Genomic DNA, 17,528 nt, shown 5'->3' with positions numbered 1-17,528 from the left:
TTGGGGGGGGGGGAGAGAGAGAAAGAAGAGCACATTGTAAACACGAACACAAGCACAAGGGACGAATCACTACCGTCCCATACCGACATATATTCCTGGTTTCCTCTCAAGAACAAACAAAAAAAAACAAAAACAAAACAAAAAGATAAACAGAGGTCACGGACACCGAGAGCATTGAGGCACACGACGCCGCCAACGATGGAAAAAGAAAGACAACGTAAAAAGGCATGTGACACGGCGCCACAATCAAGCATCAGACGACTGGGAGTCTAGTGCTGCATCTGGCAGATACACGACAAACAAGAATCACTCAAAGGAACGTGTGCAAAGGAAGATGGCCTGAAGGGAGGGAGTCAATGGCGCTACCCGTCAAGTCCGTCTCTCTGCTGGGATCGTGCTTAGCACGTTTTCTTGCGACGGAAGAGCAGGATGTGGGGCTCTGCGTGGATACACACAAGGGCATCGACGTGAGCGAGCAAGCTGGGGAAGTACGGAGGCCAAAGAGTAATTGCAAGCAAGGCCAGAAGGAAGAAGAAAAGGCAAAAAAAAAAAAAAAGGTGAGGCAAAGTAACATACCAGGGCGGTGAATCATGTAGTGAATCCAGCCTCGAGACTGCTGAACGCCGAGGTTGCGCCACTCGGTCTCGGTCATCAGACGGTCATCGGGGACATGGCGCGCAATAGACTTGGGAAGGATGACATGACTGAAGCGTGGCCGCGAGCGAGGCACACAGAACAACGTTAGCGTCAGCTGTGCAGCCAGGGCAAGAACGTGGTTGAACCAATCGTGGTGTAAGTGCGATGACCCCTTACCGGTACTCGTGCGTGTCGTCAAAGTACTTGACACTGTAGCAAATTTGGTCAGCCATGATGCCTGTTGATGGAAAGCGCGGCGCGCCGAGCCGAGCCGAGTGAGACCACGAACGGCCATTGACAATGGCATCCAACACCACACCCTTGAGGGTTTCCCTCTTTGCATTCAACCACAAATACCAGACGAACATACAATTCCACACACACACACACGTACGTACCGGCGTCGCAGATTCACTGGTCGTCGGGTCGTCGTGTCCTCGTCGACGCGTCCTGTTTGGCGGGAAAATGGCAACACCACAACCACCAGCAGCAACAGCAGCAAATGGTCAAGACCGTTGTGTTTTTTGTGCACAAAAACTTTCCCGCGAAAAATTTGAATTTGATTTGGTGAAAAGCGTGTATTGGTCAGGCGTAAAAAAAGAGGTTTTGTTGTATACAGAGTGTAGCCGTTCTCAAAATACCAGAATGTCTGACAATAAAGAAGATAATATGCTCACTGCTTTCGATTTTGCAAATACACGCCGTCGGCTGCTAGGGGCGGGCGAGGTGCAGCGCGTCGGTGGCCGCGGGGTTGGCGCAGTCGCCATCATTGCAGCAGCTGGAGCAGGGAAAGGTTTCGTTTTGGAACCAGAGCCGCTGGGTGGTCTGGTTGAACATCCAGGCGGCGACAGCGTCTTTGGCGCCGCGGCCGTCAATGGCGACGCCGAGGCAATTGGTCCAGTAGCCACAGTGGTGGTGGCACGAGTCAATGAAAGCCGCGTGTTTGCCGCCTGTTTGGAGGTTGAGGGTAGAGGTGAGGACTGAGGTCAGCCATTCACCGTACGGATTCACCTGGGCGGGGTCTTGGGAATGCAGGATTGAGCCGGTCTGGTAGGCATCAAAGCGGCCCTGCAGCGCGAACATGGGCGTCTGGCTGAAAGGAGCAGTGTATTGGGCAAACATGCAAGCCGTGATGTTCCTGACTGGGGCGTAGTGAGCAACACAGGCTTGATTGAGACCCGCAGTCGCGTTCATAAAGCTGTAAATCCAGCGGAGGCCGTTGCTCCAGGTCCCGTAGTCCATGAAGAAGCCCGAGTCGGGGAGTCCGACAACGTGGGCCTGTGTGGGGAGCATGGCGCGAATTCCATCAGTGTGAATCCATGTGGCGAGTCCACCGGCCGAATCACCGCCAATGATGACGGTATCTGCCCGATCCAGGCCTTCGTTCTGCAGGAGATCCAGCATGGAGGCACGTAAGATGCGATAGCCTCGAAAGTACATTTGGGTGTTGTTGTACTCGGTGGCGGTCTCGTTGTTGCCTACAGACACCAAGCCCGAGGCCGCGATGGCATTTTCAAAGCCAGCGCTCGTTAGTTGTAATTTGCGTGCCACGAAACAGGGCGGTGGTCGGGACACGCGCTCCTACCTGTGAAGCTGCCCCCATCGCAATAGTGGAACCACACAAAGTTCCAGTCGTGGGCCATGGGGTTTTGTGTAGCGTCTGGCACGGACAGAGTTCCACACCAGCGACTGTTGTTGCATCCATTAATCAAGGACATGTCCATGGTTTCGTTGAAGCCTGTGAGATACCCAAGGGTGAGGTGTTGTACTGAGTATCGTTTGCTTTTGTCTCTTTCAGCTGCCCTCCCTGCGGCCGCGAGGAGAAGGAGGCTTGTATGCGGCTGCCTGCCATCTTGTCCATACCAAAGCGACGATCAGAGCTGCCGAATTGGCTGAGCGATCGATCATAGCAGTTGTCCACGCTGGTGCACCAGGCGCCGCCCTCGATGTGGAAGTACCATTTGGTGCTGTTGGTCACAGAGGTGGCGGAGCGGATTGCGTAGAAGGGGGCCGAGCCATCGATGCACTTGGCACCCAAGGAGTCGACGGCCTCATGCAGCCACTTGCCACGCGCAATGTTGGGCACGTACGTGCCCGAGGTGACGGCCGCCACCAGCATCACCCAACCCACCAGGCGCGTCACCCGCTGACTCGCCATTTTCCCAAGGACAAAGATCAAGACAAAGTCGAGCGAGAATCGACAACGTCCAGCCCCAACGCGGTCTTGCTTCACCCTCTCTCTCCCTCTCTGTATGCGTGAACCACGGCGACCACGAAACTGGGTTTTCAGTGGCAAGGACCGGTGCGAGCACGAAAGCACGACGAGGCTCAACTGCAAACAAACAAACAAAACATCAACAAACTCTGTGTGTGTCATTCTGTTTGTTTTCAATCAGAGGCTATTTTCCCTACGTCTCCTGGTGTTATCCCTGGTATCGTTCTGTGTGTCATTCTGTACCTTTCTGGGTCTCTGCCTGAAGTCTCCCTGTCCTTAGCCTCGGACCTCCTGCCTCCCAGCCTCCATCTCCCCGCATATCAGCCGTGCTCTTCCGATCAATCAACCTTGATTGATCTCACGATCTCCGGTCTCACGATCTCACGAATTTTTTCCTTTTCTTGATTTTGATCGCATTTGTCAGACACATTTGTCAGATAAAATACGGTGCGTGAACCACAGCGCGCGCGTGCGTGCTCTCATGGACCTCGCCGTGACCATGAACCATTGGCCATGGCGATGGTGGGCAGCTTTGACAGGGAGGTCGTGATGGAGTGACATGGCATGTGTGTGTGTGTGTGTGTGTGTGTGTGTGTGTGTGGGCGTGTGAACGTAGGTGTGGTACGCGTGCATCAAGGAGGATGGATTCGACTTCTGCGCTGTGCAAGGTGGTGGCCAAGGAGGCCGTGCCGACCGAAGGGTTTCGCTGGATTCGTCTGTGCAAGGTGAGGACCCTAGGTTCCGTCGCGTCGCCAGGATGTGCCAGGGCCCAGAAGCTCACCTCCCACCCTGTTTGTAGTACACATGGCAAGATCCGAACGGACAGTCGCGCCCGTGGGAGGTCGTGGAGCGCACCACTCGAACAGGTCGCTACTTTTTTTTTTTTTTCTTCTTTGTCATCCGGCCTGCAGGGCGCTCAGCTCGCGCCACCCCAATGGTTGTTGCGGTACAAGTGGAATGTGTTGATATGGAGGCGGCGTGCTTTGCTCGTTTGTTTGCGTTGGTTGGTTCTCAGGCGAGATTGATGCTGTCTGCATTGTGCCCATCATCAAGCAGCGGGGGCGCGGCGACCACGTCGTTCTCATTTCACAGGTGAATCGCCGCTGCCTCAATCCTGCAAGCTGCCTGCTCGGGCTTGATTTCGCGGCGCCAAGGGGCCGTGTTTGCACCAGATCTGTGCCTCTGACCCTTGCCTGTACCGCTTGTTCAGTTTCGCCCGGCCACGGAGAGCTACTGTATGGAATTTCCTGCGGGACTCGTCGATGCCAACGAGACAACCGAGCAGGCTGCGCTACGCGAGCTGCATGAGGAATGTGGCTATGTAGGCGTGGTCACCCACGTCAGCCCTATTGTACACGTCGACCCGGGCATGTGCTCTGCCTGCATGCGGTGAGGCTCGTGTGGATCGCAGCACTCCCCATCCGTCAGCCCGCAGCCGCTCACTCATAAACCCCCTTAGCTATGTGACCGTCGAAGTGGATCTGGATCATCCCGACAACCAAAACCCCATGCCCAACCTGGAGGACTCTGAGTTTATCGAGGTGGAGACAGTGCCCGTGCGCCGCCTCCGAGCCACGCTCGAAGAGAAGATGCGCCAAAACTGGTCAATCGATGCCCGCCTTTACGGGTGAGTGGATCCCCTTTAAGTTGCAACCCAGCTGCAGCTGTTGTTCCCCACGCTCGAGAACGCATCTCACACCAGATGAATGACCTGCCCTAGCTATGCCCTGTCTCTTGAGGCACACCAATCGACCACCCAACAATGGCTGGGTCTGCTCTCATCGGCCGTCGTCGGCGCAACCGTTGCCGTGGCCGGCCTCTACTTTTTGCGCCACATCCGCTAGGATGACCCATGCATTCGACTCTCAGTGCTGCTTTCTTCTCGCTGCCATGGACCTCGTGTGCGGTGCCATCATTGAACCCCTTTCGTGGTGCACCTGCGGTGCTCGATAATTTACATGATAGTGTAAAGCTCATTCGTCCACCTTCCAGTCGGGCGCCGAGGCGGCGCAAAATGAACACAATGAGAGAGAAAAGGTATTGGGTTGAGCTCGGCTCAATTGCAGGCATGTCCATTATGTACCAAACATGGCATTATGATTTGACGACTAAAACGACGCTGCTTGTCACGTAGGACACAGAACAAACATCGCCAAAGGCTGCACAGCAGCAAACGAGAGCTCGGGCTGCGAGGTCAAATGGAAATCCTATGCATGGCAGACAGGGTGCAAGGGGTCGTGAGAAAACACGGACATGACACTGGCCACAAAGTCGAGAAACTCAAAAAGAGTTGAAGAGGAAGATAGAGAATTTAGGGAGCAGCGCCGGACAGATGAGCGAGGGCCACTCCGAAAAGCAACCCTCACTTCATCCGCCACACGAAAAGGACGCTGCCTGCCCCGGGGTTGTTATGGCGCCTGATTCTTCAAAGCCATCCACTCATGTTTAGAAAGGCTTTGTACACACTACAGCGCGTCGACTCGACTTTTGCCAGTTGGGCTGCCATTCGCCAGCCATCATCACACTCACCAGCGCAGACATCAAGCGCACCGCCAGCTCGCAAAAAGGCGGTCAGAGTCAGTGTTGGTGTCACTATCAGGACACATTCGATGTGCCATTCAAAAAACGACATCAACCCTGACCCTGACCGCCTTTTTACCCCGTGTGTGGGCGACGCCCGCGACAGCGTACACCGCCCGTGTGTGCGGCCCACCACGTGAAGCCGTTGAGTTCAAAAAAAAATAAAAAAATGAAAAAATCAAAACGACACGCTGGGTCTCAACCTGTATAGCTGAGCGTATAAAAACCAGGCGAAAACAATAAGCAGCATAATTGTCAGATACAATTGTCAGCATAAACCAACGATGTTGTCAGACGGTTTGCACGCCATTCACGAAGATGGCGGTCCTCATCGGGTTAATGCAGATGAATATAGGGTTATTGTAGAATCCCTACGCTTTTTAGTTGAATGTAGATTCGAAACCGCCACTAGTTTATGCATGTAGACAAGTAGTTGGTGTATAGACCAGAGCGGGTGTTGTGTTGGATTTTTCTCCCTCTCTCTCACTGGCTCCTCCAGAAAAACGAGACAGTTGAAACGGCAGCCGGGCGATGATGGTGAAGCAAACTGCAGTACAGCGCATGGCGCTGGTGGTACTGGCATTGGCCGTCACCGCTGGGGCCATGTCCACGGCCAAGCTGGCTGAGGGAGCCAATTTCCCTGGCCGACAGGGCTCGGTCTTGATGGTCAATGGTCAACCTATGGTAAGTCTCGCTCGGCGGAAGGGGGCTGGTTACTGGTTGCCGGCTCTGGTGCCAAGCGGCTAGTGTCATGGACACTGGGTCGCGGCCCTGCTCCCGCGCGTCTTGAGGGTGTGTGTGCGTTTTGCACTCTCTCTGTTTGTCTTCACCGGGTTGGCTTGGTCTTGGTTTTGTGTAGTTCAAGGCAGGCCTGGACACGAGTGCCGTTGCTTTTGGTAGCTTTGACGAGGCCGCCAACCATGCCTCAGGTTTTGGCGTGCTGAAGATTGAAACCAACCCATCGGCTTCAGACCATGACCAATACTTTGCGGCCGGCTTCCTCGAGGGCTTCCTCACCAACAAGGGCATTTATGATCAGTATATCAATGTGGCCTCGAGCATGTCCTCCTTGAATAACGGCATTCCCGAGCCTCTGCTCAAGTTTCTCGCCGCTCAATTCAACTGGACGCGCTCTCAGGTGGCCGCCAACCAGGATGACGTCTTTTGGCAACAGGTCAGAGCCACATAGTCCCTTTGACTCTGCGCAACCTGTCAAGCCTCATGTCAAGCTCATTCTTGTACCATTAAACTGCGTGATATCTTCAGGTCGGCCTTATTATGGCCCAATACGACGGTCTGCGTGCGGGTTACGGTGCCAACGTCTATGACAAACACGTGCTCCCCGAATTCGCCTTTCAACTTCTCAACGGCAACGGCGACTTTTTCGATATCATCCCCAAGGTCTGGCCAAATTAGCCCGTCATCTGCCCGCTCACGCACACGTGGCAAAGCCCGCGCTGGTATTACCGAGCCTGGCCGTGAGCATGATGCACCGTTTGCCACCTCCTGAAACTTGACAGGTGTTGCCCAGCGAGGCCGTTGACGTCACCAAGATGAGCAGCCGTGAATTCCACGACTGGCGCATGCGCAACGGACGTTGCTCCGCTTTGATCAAGCTCACTGGCGACTTTTCGGATCTGTTTATGAGTCACTCGGCCTGGTACATTTATCAAGCCATGAACCGCATTTACAAGCACTGTGCGTCATGTTGGGTGCCAAGTTGCCCCCGTTGTTGACTTGACCCCTGTTTTGTCGCTGGGGCCAGCTCCCAAGCAACCCGCTCCTTCACTCGCGCTTGGCATTGCTTTTCGCGCTTTGCAGACAACTTCCAGGCAACCATCACCCACGCCAAGAAGATTAGCTTCTCCTCCTACCCGGGCTACCTCGAGTCGCTCGATGACTTTTACCTCATGTCCAGCGGTCTTGTCATGCTGCAAACCACCAACAACGTTTTCAACACTGACCTCCAGCAGTACATCCAGCCCGAGTCCCTTCAGTCATGGATTCGCATTCGTACTGCCACGTGAGTAATGACTCGAGTCGCAGCCCTGTACTCTTTTTAAAACGGCGTCGGATTCTAGCTTCGTTGTGCGCGCGTGTGTGTGCATCAGCAGCCTTTTGCTGAACTCTCATTGCTTTCGCCTTTGTTGCTTCTTAATGTCAGGGCGTTGGCACAGACCTCAGAGGATTGGGCGGAGCTGGCCGGTCGCCACAACAGCGGAACCTACAACAACCGTGAGTGCGCCTTTACATCTTCCTTCGACATCCCTCCTTGTCCTGTCCCTGCGTATCCTTTTTTGGTGCCCTGGTCTTACGACGTTAACCGCCACAGAGTACATGGTGATGGATCTGAACAAATTCACGCCGGGCCAGCCGCTCTTGGATGGTACACTCTATGTGGCGGAGCAAATCCCCGGCACCTGGGAGTATGCCGATGTGACCAAGATGTTGTCCCTTGGTTATTGGCCTTCGTACAATGTTCCCTTCTTTGAGAAGATTTACAACCTCTCGGGCTACCCGGCTGTGGTCAAGCAGCACGGCACGGATGACTCATACGAGCTGGCGCCGCGCGCCAAGATTTTCCGCCGTGACCAGACTACTGTGGTTGATCTCGATTCTTTCAAGGCCATCATGCGCTACAATGATTACAAGAACGATCCTTACGCCAAGGGCGATCCGTACAACGCCATTTGCTCGCGTGGTGATCTCGAGAGCGATAGTCCCTCCCCTGGCGGTTGCTACGACACCAAGGTCACGACATACTCGATGGCTCTCAAACTGCAGAGCCAAGTCATCAACGGTCCTACGACGTCGCACGTAGGTCCCGAATGCCATGTTCCTTGATCGAATTCCCAAAGCGTCTTCTCATGCACACGCGTTGTTCTGGACGTTTTTTTTTTTTAGGGACTGCCGCCGTTTTCTTGGTCTCAGTTCCCCAACGCCTCGCACCTGGGCATGCCAGAGGTGTTCAACTTTACCTTTGAGGTGAGTCCTCTCGGGGCGAGCTTTGACTCTGGAGGAAGGAAAAGAGAGCCCTATCTTTTGCCGCCGGTCTCTTGTTTGGCTCATCTTCTCTGCTTTTCTCGTCTTCTCTACCAGACCATGGATGCGGGTTGGTAAGCCGTTCCAGACCATTCTAGGCGTTTGTACACAGACGCACGGCTTGAAAATCCGATGACAATTGCAGATCACAATCGCACCAGCTCAGATTTATTTTATTCTCTGACCCTTCACTTCACTTCTTCATCTAGCGCATCAGTCCAAAGCGAAGTGAAAAGGCCCCGGCGACAAACCCGCCAAAAATCACCGGCCAGGGTCCGAAGAAACTGGACACCAGACCGACCTGAACTTCGGTATAACCGACCGATTGATACATGGGTTTCGCCATGGGGCCCAGACTGGTCTCAAGAAATCCATACTCGATTGGGAACATAAACTGGGTAACCCTGAACAAGGAGGGAGACCCGGGGACCCCACTAGAATGGGAGCAAGAAGGCTCTATCACGTGCACGAGATTGGTGCGTGATGCGGCCGTCAATTACGGCACTCTGCATCTGCTGGAGGGGCCAGGTAGGGCAGTGTTCACTCACATTGTCTCTCTTGGATTGATTCTGTCAGCTGATCTTGCTGCGAAGCGAGGGAAGAGATGGAGGGGGAGAGCTGGAGGGGCAGAGCTGGAGAGCATGTGCGGTGAACATGTGAGTCTCAATGTCCTGAGGACTGGGACGATTGTTCATGCATGACCCAACCGCGTGACCCAGGACAGTGTATTGCTTGTGCATGGTTGCCTTCTCACACATACAAGAAAAGCAACAGCATCCCCTCAGCTGGGTGGCAGAGCGTGCGTGTGAGATGCCATGGGTCCGACGGCAGGTCACCACATGACTGAGAGAAGTCGGAAGGGGAAAGACAACCGGATGATAATGAGTGTTCAAGGGTTGAGGGTTACAGAAGCAAGTGGGATGAATTCGCGACCCACCCATGGGCTGCAATCAAGTGTGTGTGCGTGTTTGTGTGTGTTGGAGGGAATGATGGAATTGTGTGACATTGTGGTGTAGGGAGGTTGCACAGCGGCAGCGGCTGTTTGCGAGCGTGGCACGCAGCTGGCAGAAGCAAGAATGGTTATATGTGAACGGTGTGTGTGAACGTGGGACGACGGGCAAAGTTACTGTACCATCTCCCAATCAGGGGCAATGTCATGTGAATCGAGGGACACTGACGGTCATATGGCGCACCCGGGGTTTCTGGGGCGTCGGTACTTGTGAGTGCGGTCACTCATATCAATCGCGTCATAGTGTGGACATGCAGCGCCAGAGATGGGCTCGGGTCCTTTGAAAAAACCTGTGTTATCCGCCAGGGGCGCTGCCATCTGAGGCGGTGTGCCGTATGCTGACGACAGCGCGTGTTTCTGCGGATGTCGACAGTCTGTCGGTGTGCGCGCATGATGCGTTCATTTGAGATGACTGGGCATGACGAGGGATGAGCTGTGCGGGCTGCTTGACTCCTTGCTCGTCCTTTTCTATCATCTTTATGAACAGGGCTACAGGGCTTGGCAGGAGCGTTGTGTGCCTGGAGTTTCGGAATATGTGCATAAGAGTGCCGGGACAAGCATAACAGCAGCTGCCCCAGGACGCATTGCGTGTAGCGTGCGCGTGGTCTATGGAACAGTTCTGGACGGCGCAGAGTTGCCCTCCCCCATCTTGGCTGACGTCAGCCGATCAAGGTTGATTGCTTGCTTTACAACCTTACAGCTCTTTCAACCCCTTTGACGCAAAGGGGCACGTCGAAGAGGAATAGACCGCCATGTCCTTTTGGTCCTGAAGCTTGGGACCACGGCGCAGGAACTCCAGTGTGCTTTAGGAAAGAAGCCCTCGCAGCAAGGCAAAACAACGGTGCCGTACCGAACCCATCTGGTATGGCACAACAGCTCGGCACACATACCAGAGTGAGGTCGAACTTTGGACTATGGGATAAGGTCACCAGCATGGGAGCCAAATCGACACCCAACAAGAGTTTGCAAAGAGTTGGATGCTATGTAAGGTTGAAGACCTGATGAGTGAAAGCGTGGGCAAGGCGTGCGGCCCACGTTTCGCGCTTGCTTCCGGTCCTTGTTCGGGACGTTGTCGTGTCCGGGTCGAGTGCCCCGTGGAACCTTGTTTGGTTCAACCAATAATACACGGCAGCCTCTGCCAAAATTCTTGCATTAGGGCCCGCCTCCAATCAGAAAGAAGCGGGCATGCGGAAAGGGAAGCAGGTCTGCAACAGCGAGCGCCAGAGCGTCGAGTCCATGCTGTAAGATTTAGTTCTGGAGTCAGCTGCAGTCGGGTTGTCTTGCGCGCATGTTGGCCCTATGAGTGAAATTCAGTAGGGCTGGTCGCGGCGTGTGCCGTCAACCAGATGCGCAACTCTGGCCAATGTGTCTGTTCATGTTGCCCACTTTCAAGGCTTCAGTGTCGGCCCCGAGCCGAGACCAGGAACGGCGACATGATAGCCTGAAGGTCCCGACTGCGTAGTCGGCTATGGTTCATGATCCTCCGCTCTTTGATCGCCGAAGCACGCTGCAACATGCTGAGTTAACAGGCTGCAACGTGCTCGACAACAGGTGGTGTTGGGGGTGAATGGAGGGTATCGTGTGGTGGTCCATGACGCATCGTCTGTCCTGGGTTGGATCTTTAGAGCAGATTAGCGTCCTCATTCTTTTTGCATACCAGGCATTTCTTAACGTGCGTTGCACACATGTGAAGGTTGGCCCAACTTTTTGCATTGGGGACAGGTTGGGGCTATCAATGGTTTCGAAATGACTTCGTTACCCCATAAATTCTACCATCCCGGGGGTCAGAGCGGGTTAGGGTCACAGAACCACACGCCCAAAACTATGTTACCCGTGACAGGACAGAAATGCCAAGTGGGGGTGTCCGGCTGTTTTTGACCCTGAACCAGCAGGAGTTCGCGCCCCCCCCCTTTGATAAAGGTTGGCGCTGCACGCTTTCCGAAGTTCAGTCTTGCGTATGAAGATGTAGCTGGTCCTGAAACGGCCGGAGGTTAGGCGACTAGGGCTCCACCAGGGTGCTACCCGCTTCGGTGTTCTTGCTGTTACGCTGACGCGATGAACTCACACTCATGTCACCCCGTCGTCGTCTTGCATCCCAAAGCGCTTGCCCACTTGTTCGATGTCGTTCATTTCAGCCCCTTCCTCACGAAAGCGACAGACGCAGCGACGTCTCGGTCAACCACATGAGACAGAAGCAAGCTTGAGAAAAGCTTTCCCAACTCAGAATGGGCAAGGAAACAGCAAAGAGGTCTCTTTGTTCCTGCTGCGCCAAGCCCTCAAGGTTATCCACTTCCCCAAAAATCTTGCCTTTTTGCTAAAAAAGAGCCCTCGTTCCTGTGTACATCGCCTCGCCATGTGAGGGCTTTGATCGGGGCTGTCAGGGCAGTGGCAACGACGACCTCCACCCGCCAGGAAACAGCCAAAGCGTCCGTGCCATCATATCGCTGGCACTTTGATTTCATAAAACGCACACACTCACTCACTCACACACACACACACATAGAGGAACGAGAGAGACAGACCAGGGGGTTGTGGATTCCACCCTTTTCCCCCAAGCCAAAACTCACACCCAACTCTCTATCCACAATGATGTAGGCTTGTTAACCCCCACACATGCAATCCAATATCCACCTACTCCTTTTGCAAAAGCCACACACTCTGGTTTCAGGAATCGAGAACAAAAGGAAGGGTCATTAACAAAGAAGGGGTGAAGAGAGCGAGAGCGAGAGAGAGAGAGAGAGAGAGAGAGAGAGAGAGAGAGAGAGAGAGAGAGAGAGAGAGAGAGAGAGAGAGAGTTCAAGAGAGAGAGTGGCGGGAGGGAGTGGCATTTTTCTGCTCGTGACCGACTCTTTCACGTCGTGCTCCCTTCCGCCCCCTCTCCCCGGCTCCCGGCTTGATTCACTTTTGTGAGCCCCTCTCTCCCCGTGCGCGCGCTCTACTTCCTTGGTCGTTGATGAGATTTTGGAGATCCAGGCAACAGATCATTGGCTAGTGTCAACTTGATCATGCACTACTACGACGCTACCATGCCCGTGTTCGCGGACGAACCACCACCACACCGCCGCAGCCTGAGTGATTCGGCGGCCATGCCGCTGGCCAGCTCGATGGACTCTACGTGCTCGCTGGCCTCTTCTTCTTCCTCATCCTCCACTGCAAGCTCTCCCTCTTCATCCCCGACAACGCGGCCGCGCCGCAGCAGTCAGCTTCGTCGCTGCGAGTCGGTTCGCCACTCGCGCACGACCCTGACTCCCTTGGAACCTCACTCGCGTCAGCTGAGCCGCAGCCTCACGCAGCTGGATGCCATCCGCTCCGCGCTGGGCTGGGACGCCGCCAAGGCAGACAGCAACAAGTCGCTGCCCATCCGCCTGCCCGTGCCCCTCCTCATCCACTACGACATGGAGTTTATCCTCAACAACACGGATGAGTGGCCCGAAAAACTCCGCGCCACGCTTCGCGCCGGCCTCGAGGACATTGCTCGTGCTCGCGAGGAAGGCGACCTGCGCCTGCGCCAGAAGCACGCTGCCTTTCTGCAGAGCCAGATGAACCCCCGCTCGCGCCTTAACCGCGACCAGCAACACAGCAACCTGGTCGACCTCGCCTACCGTCTTCTCAGCCGCCTCCAGCTCCAGCAAATTGCCCTCCTCACATCTTACGGCCAGCTCGCTCAGGCCAACTGTGCGGGCGAGCTCGCTGCCGACTTTACGACGGAGCTGCAGTTCCGCCTGAGCAGCCTCAAGCAACACTTTCAAAATCAACGCAAGAGCTGGAACCAGTACGATCAGCACTACTTCCAACTCGTGGAACTCCTCCAAGACGACTAGGATGTCCATAGGCAGTTTTTTTTCCTTTTCTGTTCCCCATTATCATTATTCTTTCCTTTGTTGTGGTGTTAGCTCTCCCCTTTGGTCCCTCGCCGACCTCTTGGCAAGCTGGTCTTGCTTTCCCCCTTCCTCCCTCTGCCTACCTCTGCCCCCACACGCGGGTACCGTGTACCCTACCGTTGTGTTGCCTTCTTTCTTGTCTCTTAGCTTTTCTCCCCATGGGCGCCCCCTTGAGTTGCGCCGCGAGAGTTTCCTGATTATCTTTACCATTCAACCCGACTTTTCCGATTCAATCGACATTCTTTTTTTTTCAACTTCTTTTCAACCCTCTTCTTGCTTCTTCTCTCCTTGCAGCTTCCCCACTGATGCCACGGTAGGTGCCGGCACGGGCCGCGCCGATGTGCTTGCCTCAAGCCGCGAGCGACTGGCCTTATCAAGATGATGATAACCATTCGAGTCCGCTTGACTCCCCTCCCCTCGAGGCTTTCAGCTCCTTGAGACATACACAGACACATGCAACTCTTTTGGCCCGACGCAATCCTTCTCCTGTGGCCAGAGAAACCCTGGCCGAAAGCAACGTCGTGCCTTGTGATGGTCTCGATCTCAACCTGTCCCTGCCGGTCCATCACAACTGTCAAAACATGTCACCAATGGGCTCATTCCTCCAACAGGCAGGGGGTGGCTGGTGCAAGCGACGCGCCCTCTTCGCTGAGGCGAACCGCATACCTTCATTGCCCAGATGCCTCGCATTGCCAGGCGCACAGGCTGCCATGTGCCCAAGCAAACACGCCCCGGCCTGGGTCAACAAGCACCAGTTCCAGTCCTTATCAGTCTTATGGCGCGCGCACGTCGGGGTATTGGTATGGATGGCTGTGATGGGATGGGCTCTTTTTTTTGTCCACAGCTCAGGATGCTAAGAAGTGAGACAGAGAGCGAAGAGAAGAGAGAATCAGAGAGAGAAGAGAGGAGAGAGAGGGAGAGAGAAGAGAGAGGAAGAGTGAGAGAGGATAGAGAAAGAGAGAAAGAGAAAGGAATCAAGAGAGAGAAGAGAATTAGAGAGCAAAAAGAGAGAGAAGAAGGCGAGAGAGAGAGAGAGAAAGAGATGAATTGGACAGAAGAGAGCAAAGCCAAAGTGAGACCAAAGTGAGACACATACCCAACAACAAGCTAAACCCCAGAGTAGTGTGAGTCGCTTACATCATGGCCGCCCCAAGCGGTATTTTTGGTGCAGGTGCCAAATTGGTATGGCAGCGCCATGGGCGCTCTGGGGAACTGGCAGTCAAGACCAACGACCGGTGTGTGATGATGTGAGCGGGGAACGACCGGGCAGAGCAGGTGCCGTGAAAAGGTAGACTTTCACCAACGAGCGACAGTCGCATCACGGTCACCCCTACTTTCCAAGCTCGCGCCATGTTTTTCGTTCTCTCGACGCTTCGATCATGCCGCCGAGGTGACGTCGGTCCCAGAACAAGGCGCCGGGCACGCCACCCACAACGTTGCGTGTAGCAGGGGTGCAGCATCTTCCCATTTCAAACCTTGCACGACAACCTCAACCGGCATCATCGGCAGCACCCTAAGCTACCCTGCCAACGAGAGCTGATGAAACGCCAGGTATGGATTTCGTGGTGGACCCCGAACCTCCTGTACCCACTGATCCCTTGACCTTACCCCTTGACCTCAACCATCCATCTACTATCAATTAAAAACCCCTCCGAGCCCGCCATGCAATGCCCTGGCCAAGTAGGTCGCCTGGTTTCTATCAACCAAAAGCATCCGGTCTGGTAAGGCCATGACAGGCGCTAAAGTCTGGGCTTTTGGGGTTTGTCGATTCGCTCAAATCGTGGTCGTGTCTTTGGGCTTCCGAGCCTCGCGCACAGAGGCTGTTGTCCAGAGTAAAGTGTTTGCTCAGCATCATCGATCAACAGGATTCGATCAACTCTGTCAAAACTCTTGTCATGATCGTCGTCTCCGTGTGCAATTCTTTTTGCGCCCGACGAGCCCCAAGCCCTGGCCAGTTTGCATACCGCGGTGAGTGATCAGACTCAAACTTTACAATGCTGATCAGCATTTTGTTGTGACTTTTGGGTTGTTCGATTCGGGGTTTCATTTGCCATCGCCTGCCCCGACTCCAATCAATGGACACACACAGACACACAGACAGGCACGCACATCCTGTAGTTGCGAGGGCGAATGGTGACAGCAGAGTAGGGTGCTCAAAAACACGGACACTGGCACAGGTACACAAAAAGCAAGCTAAACTGGAGAGGTCAAGTAAGTCCGTCTACCACAATAAAGGCAGAAAAAAGAGAGAAGAAGAAATGGCGCCGCACATGTAGATGCAAAACTTGGCCCAAGATGGAGAGTCAGCGTCCTTCAAAACGGCCAAGGAACATCGTCGACACAGTCGACAAAAGTGCAGCGGCGCACACGATCAAACAGGGTGTCTAGACTGCAAACCAGCCCAGGCCCACGGCTTTGCGACACTGCTCGAGGATCGGCGTCATGAGCATGAAGAGAGGACACAGGCGCATGGCCGCTGGCGTCCAACCACGGAACAGAGCCGCCGCTCCCTCGGTCCGGACAAGCTGCACGGCGCAATCTAAGACTGATTTGAAGCGGCCCGTCTCGGCCATGTACTGAGACTTGATAATGTCCGCGGGTGCCGCACACGTCGTGAAGCAGATGCCAGCCACAAAGGCGCTGAACACGTGCAACGGCAAACCCTCCTTGCCCAGAGGCCCAACGTTGTGTTTCTTGCACAAATATTTGCAGTGATCGTAGGACGCCACCTACAATGGGTGCGCAGAGATAGGTCCTAAAAATCAGCCCTGCACAGGCAAAAGCACAAGCATGATGCCCTTCCAAAAGGGTCAACGTACCTGAGCTCCGGTTCCCAAGGCAGCGCGTGCAGCAGTCGCTGAGGTGCCCTTGTAGGCAGCACGGATGCCCTCCTCGCGGAGCAAACGAATCAGGCCTTCAAAGCCGTTCTTGTAGCGGGGTTGGCGACCCTGGTACAGCCCAGTGACATATCGATTGTTCTCGATGCGGCCTGCCTCAGCCTTCATGCGAATCATGACAATGTCACTTGGGTTGGCCAACGCCGCACCAAAACCGCCCGTCAAGACACCGCAGACCCACTTGCGGGTCAGGCCGATATCTCCGCTTCCAGGTGACGAGGGAAACAACAGATTCTTCACAATCGGGTAGGCACCGTAGCGGATGGACGAATAAAACACGTCGCGATAGCAGGCCGACACAATCCCAGAGCCCCACAGCACCCACAAGCCCTCCTGGCCCGCAATCTTCGTCAGAGTACGCGTGAAGGAAGTGTATTGCCGCGCCGAGCCCTTGGGCACCACCAAGCTCTCAGCTTGCATGCGCACCTAAGCACAATGATGTATTGGCATGAATCATCATCAGCCGCCAGTATTGACCTGGATGTCAGCGCGGCTGGCAAAGCGTGTAGGGCTCTTTTGCCCCGGCCGAGCAGGCGCGCCTCATACTTTGATCACGTCAGTCCAGTTCATCACCATGGTACCACAAAAGGCGGTGCAGTAGCCTGAGCGTCACCGCACATGCCCATGAGAGCCAAGACCAATCGCTCTTCACGTATCAAGTCCACCAAGGAATAACAGCACAGGGCTAGCAGCCGGTACTTACCACTCGTGTACAGCTCACGAAACGCCCTAAGCACAAAGTCGCAACCCAATGGTGGCGAAACGTCAGTGAGCAAGGCGACGACTTTGGGACTGGGGCAGGCCACAGAAGAAATGCAAGGAAGAAGAGGTGGCCCAGGGAAAAAAGTTGTACTTGAAGGTGGACTTGCAGCCGAGGCAGAAGGAAGAACAAGAGGAAAAGAACGGGGTGGGTAACTCACTTGTTGGGGGGAATCTCATTGGATGGGCCCTTGGTTGCCACGAGCCATCCCAAGACAGCCGAGCTGCCTCCGAAAAGCGTCACCAGGGCCGCCCCCTCACTCATGGCGAGAAACGGGAACATGTTTTCTGGTTGTCGATGAGCGGAGTGACGGCAGACTTGAGTTACTGGGCGACGCACGTCGCACACACCGCGACCACAGAGGGCAGCGTTGGCGTGTTGGGGCTAGAGCAGCAGCAGAACGCTCCAAGTCCCAGCCTCACTACAGAAATCAGGTCCGACCGAGCACACACGTGTTCAGCTGTGACACGAGCAAACAAGCATGTGCAAAGCCGATAATTGTTGCAAA

The 17,528-nt window shown here is 54.8% G+C and overlaps 6 protein-coding genes across 6 annotated transcripts; 3 read left to right on the top strand and 3 right to left on the bottom strand.

Annotated features, from left to right (window-relative positions):
• Window positions 1-97: 97 nt before the first annotated feature.
• MONBRDRAFT_18970 (uncharacterized protein) lies at window positions 98-1,092 on the bottom strand. Its single transcript, XM_001745231.1, has 4 exons — window positions 1,035-1,092; window positions 814-874; window positions 577-704; window positions 98-439 (listed from the first exon to the last, which is right to left on the bottom strand). Exons 2-4 carry the CDS (start codon window positions 867-869, stop codon window positions 399-401), a joined length of 225 nt encoding a protein of 74 aa, XP_001745283.1. The 5' UTR covers window positions 870-874; window positions 1,035-1,092; the 3' UTR covers window positions 98-398.
• Window positions 1,093-1,455: 363 nt separating this feature from the next.
• MONBRDRAFT_1630 (uncharacterized protein) lies at window positions 1,456-2,671 on the bottom strand (the record flags this gene model as incomplete). Its single annotated transcript, XM_001745230.1, has 3 exons — window positions 1,456-2,114; window positions 2,222-2,374; window positions 2,509-2,671. Coding segments are annotated over 3 exons (975 nt in total), but the record flags the coding sequence as incomplete, so codon positions are not given.
• Window positions 2,672-3,653: 982 nt separating this feature from the next.
• On the top strand, window positions 3,654-4,482 carry MONBRDRAFT_16883 (uncharacterized protein; the record flags this gene model as incomplete). Its single annotated transcript, XM_001745399.1, has 4 exons — window positions 3,654-3,717; window positions 3,867-3,943; window positions 4,062-4,240; window positions 4,311-4,482. Coding segments are annotated over 4 exons (492 nt in total), but the record flags the coding sequence as incomplete, so codon positions are not given.
• A 1,808-nt stretch (window positions 4,483-6,290) lies between these two features.
• On the top strand, window positions 6,291-8,629 carry MONBRDRAFT_20946 (uncharacterized protein). Its single transcript, XM_001745398.1, has 8 exons — window positions 6,291-6,605; window positions 6,698-6,832; window positions 6,967-7,138; window positions 7,253-7,454; window positions 7,596-7,666; window positions 7,764-8,248; window positions 8,336-8,416; window positions 8,531-8,629. The coding sequence occupies exons 1-8, from the start codon at window positions 6,492-6,494 to the stop codon at window positions 8,549-8,551; spliced, it is 1,281 nt and encodes a 426-aa protein (XP_001745450.1). The 5' UTR covers window positions 6,291-6,491; the 3' UTR covers window positions 8,552-8,629.
• A 3,858-nt stretch (window positions 8,630-12,487) lies between these two features.
• MONBRDRAFT_32231 (uncharacterized protein) lies at window positions 12,488-14,450 on the top strand (the record flags this gene model as incomplete). Its single annotated transcript, XM_001745397.1, has 3 exons — window positions 12,488-13,254; window positions 13,658-13,676; window positions 14,208-14,450. The coding sequence occupies 3 exons, from the start codon at window positions 12,488-12,490 to the stop codon at window positions 14,448-14,450; spliced, it is 1,029 nt and encodes a 342-aa protein (XP_001745449.1).
• Window positions 14,451-15,747: 1,297 nt separating this feature from the next.
• MONBRDRAFT_16686 (uncharacterized protein) lies at window positions 15,748-16,680 on the bottom strand (the record flags this gene model as incomplete). The annotated part of the gene is made up of 2 exons (XM_001745229.1): window positions 15,748-16,092; window positions 16,183-16,680. 2 exons carry the CDS (start codon window positions 16,678-16,680, stop codon window positions 15,748-15,750), a joined length of 843 nt encoding a protein of 280 aa, XP_001745281.1.
• Window positions 16,681-17,528: the final 848 nt, after the last annotated feature.

This window comes from Monosiga brevicollis, genomic scaffold (genome assembly GCF_000002865.3).
Source record: "Monosiga brevicollis MX1 MONBRscaffold_8 genomic scaffold, whole genome shotgun sequence".
Taxonomy (NCBI): Eukaryota; class Choanoflagellata; order Craspedida; family Salpingoecidae; genus Monosiga; species Monosiga brevicollis.
This window is presented reverse-complemented; position numbering and strand designations above follow the sequence as displayed.

Bases quoted from the DNA above. Each gene is read 5' to 3' on its own strand.
- MONBRDRAFT_18970 (XM_001745231.1), bottom strand. From the start codon at position 869: ATGGCTGACCAAATTTGCTACAGTGTCAAGTACTTTGACGACACGCAC. The intron at 705-813 runs GTAAGGGGTCAT...GCCACGCTTCAG, and splicing joins GACGACACGCACGAGTACCG to TCATGTCATCCTTCCCAAGT. The intron at 440-576 runs GTATGTTACTTT...GTATCCACGCAG, and splicing joins CTACATGATTCACCGCCCTG to AGCCCCACATCCTGCTCTTC.
- MONBRDRAFT_20946 (XM_001745398.1), top strand. From the start codon at position 6,492: ATGTCCTCCTTGAATAACGGCATTCCCGAGCCTCTGCTCAAGTTTCTC. The intron at 6,606-6,697 runs GTCAGAGCCACA...TGATATCTTCAG, and splicing joins ATGACGTCTTTTGGCAACAG to GTCGGCCTTATTATGGCCCA. The intron at 8,249-8,335 runs GTAGGTCCCGAA...TTTTTTTTTTAG, and splicing joins ACGGTCCTACGACGTCGCAC to GGACTGCCGCCGTTTTCTTG.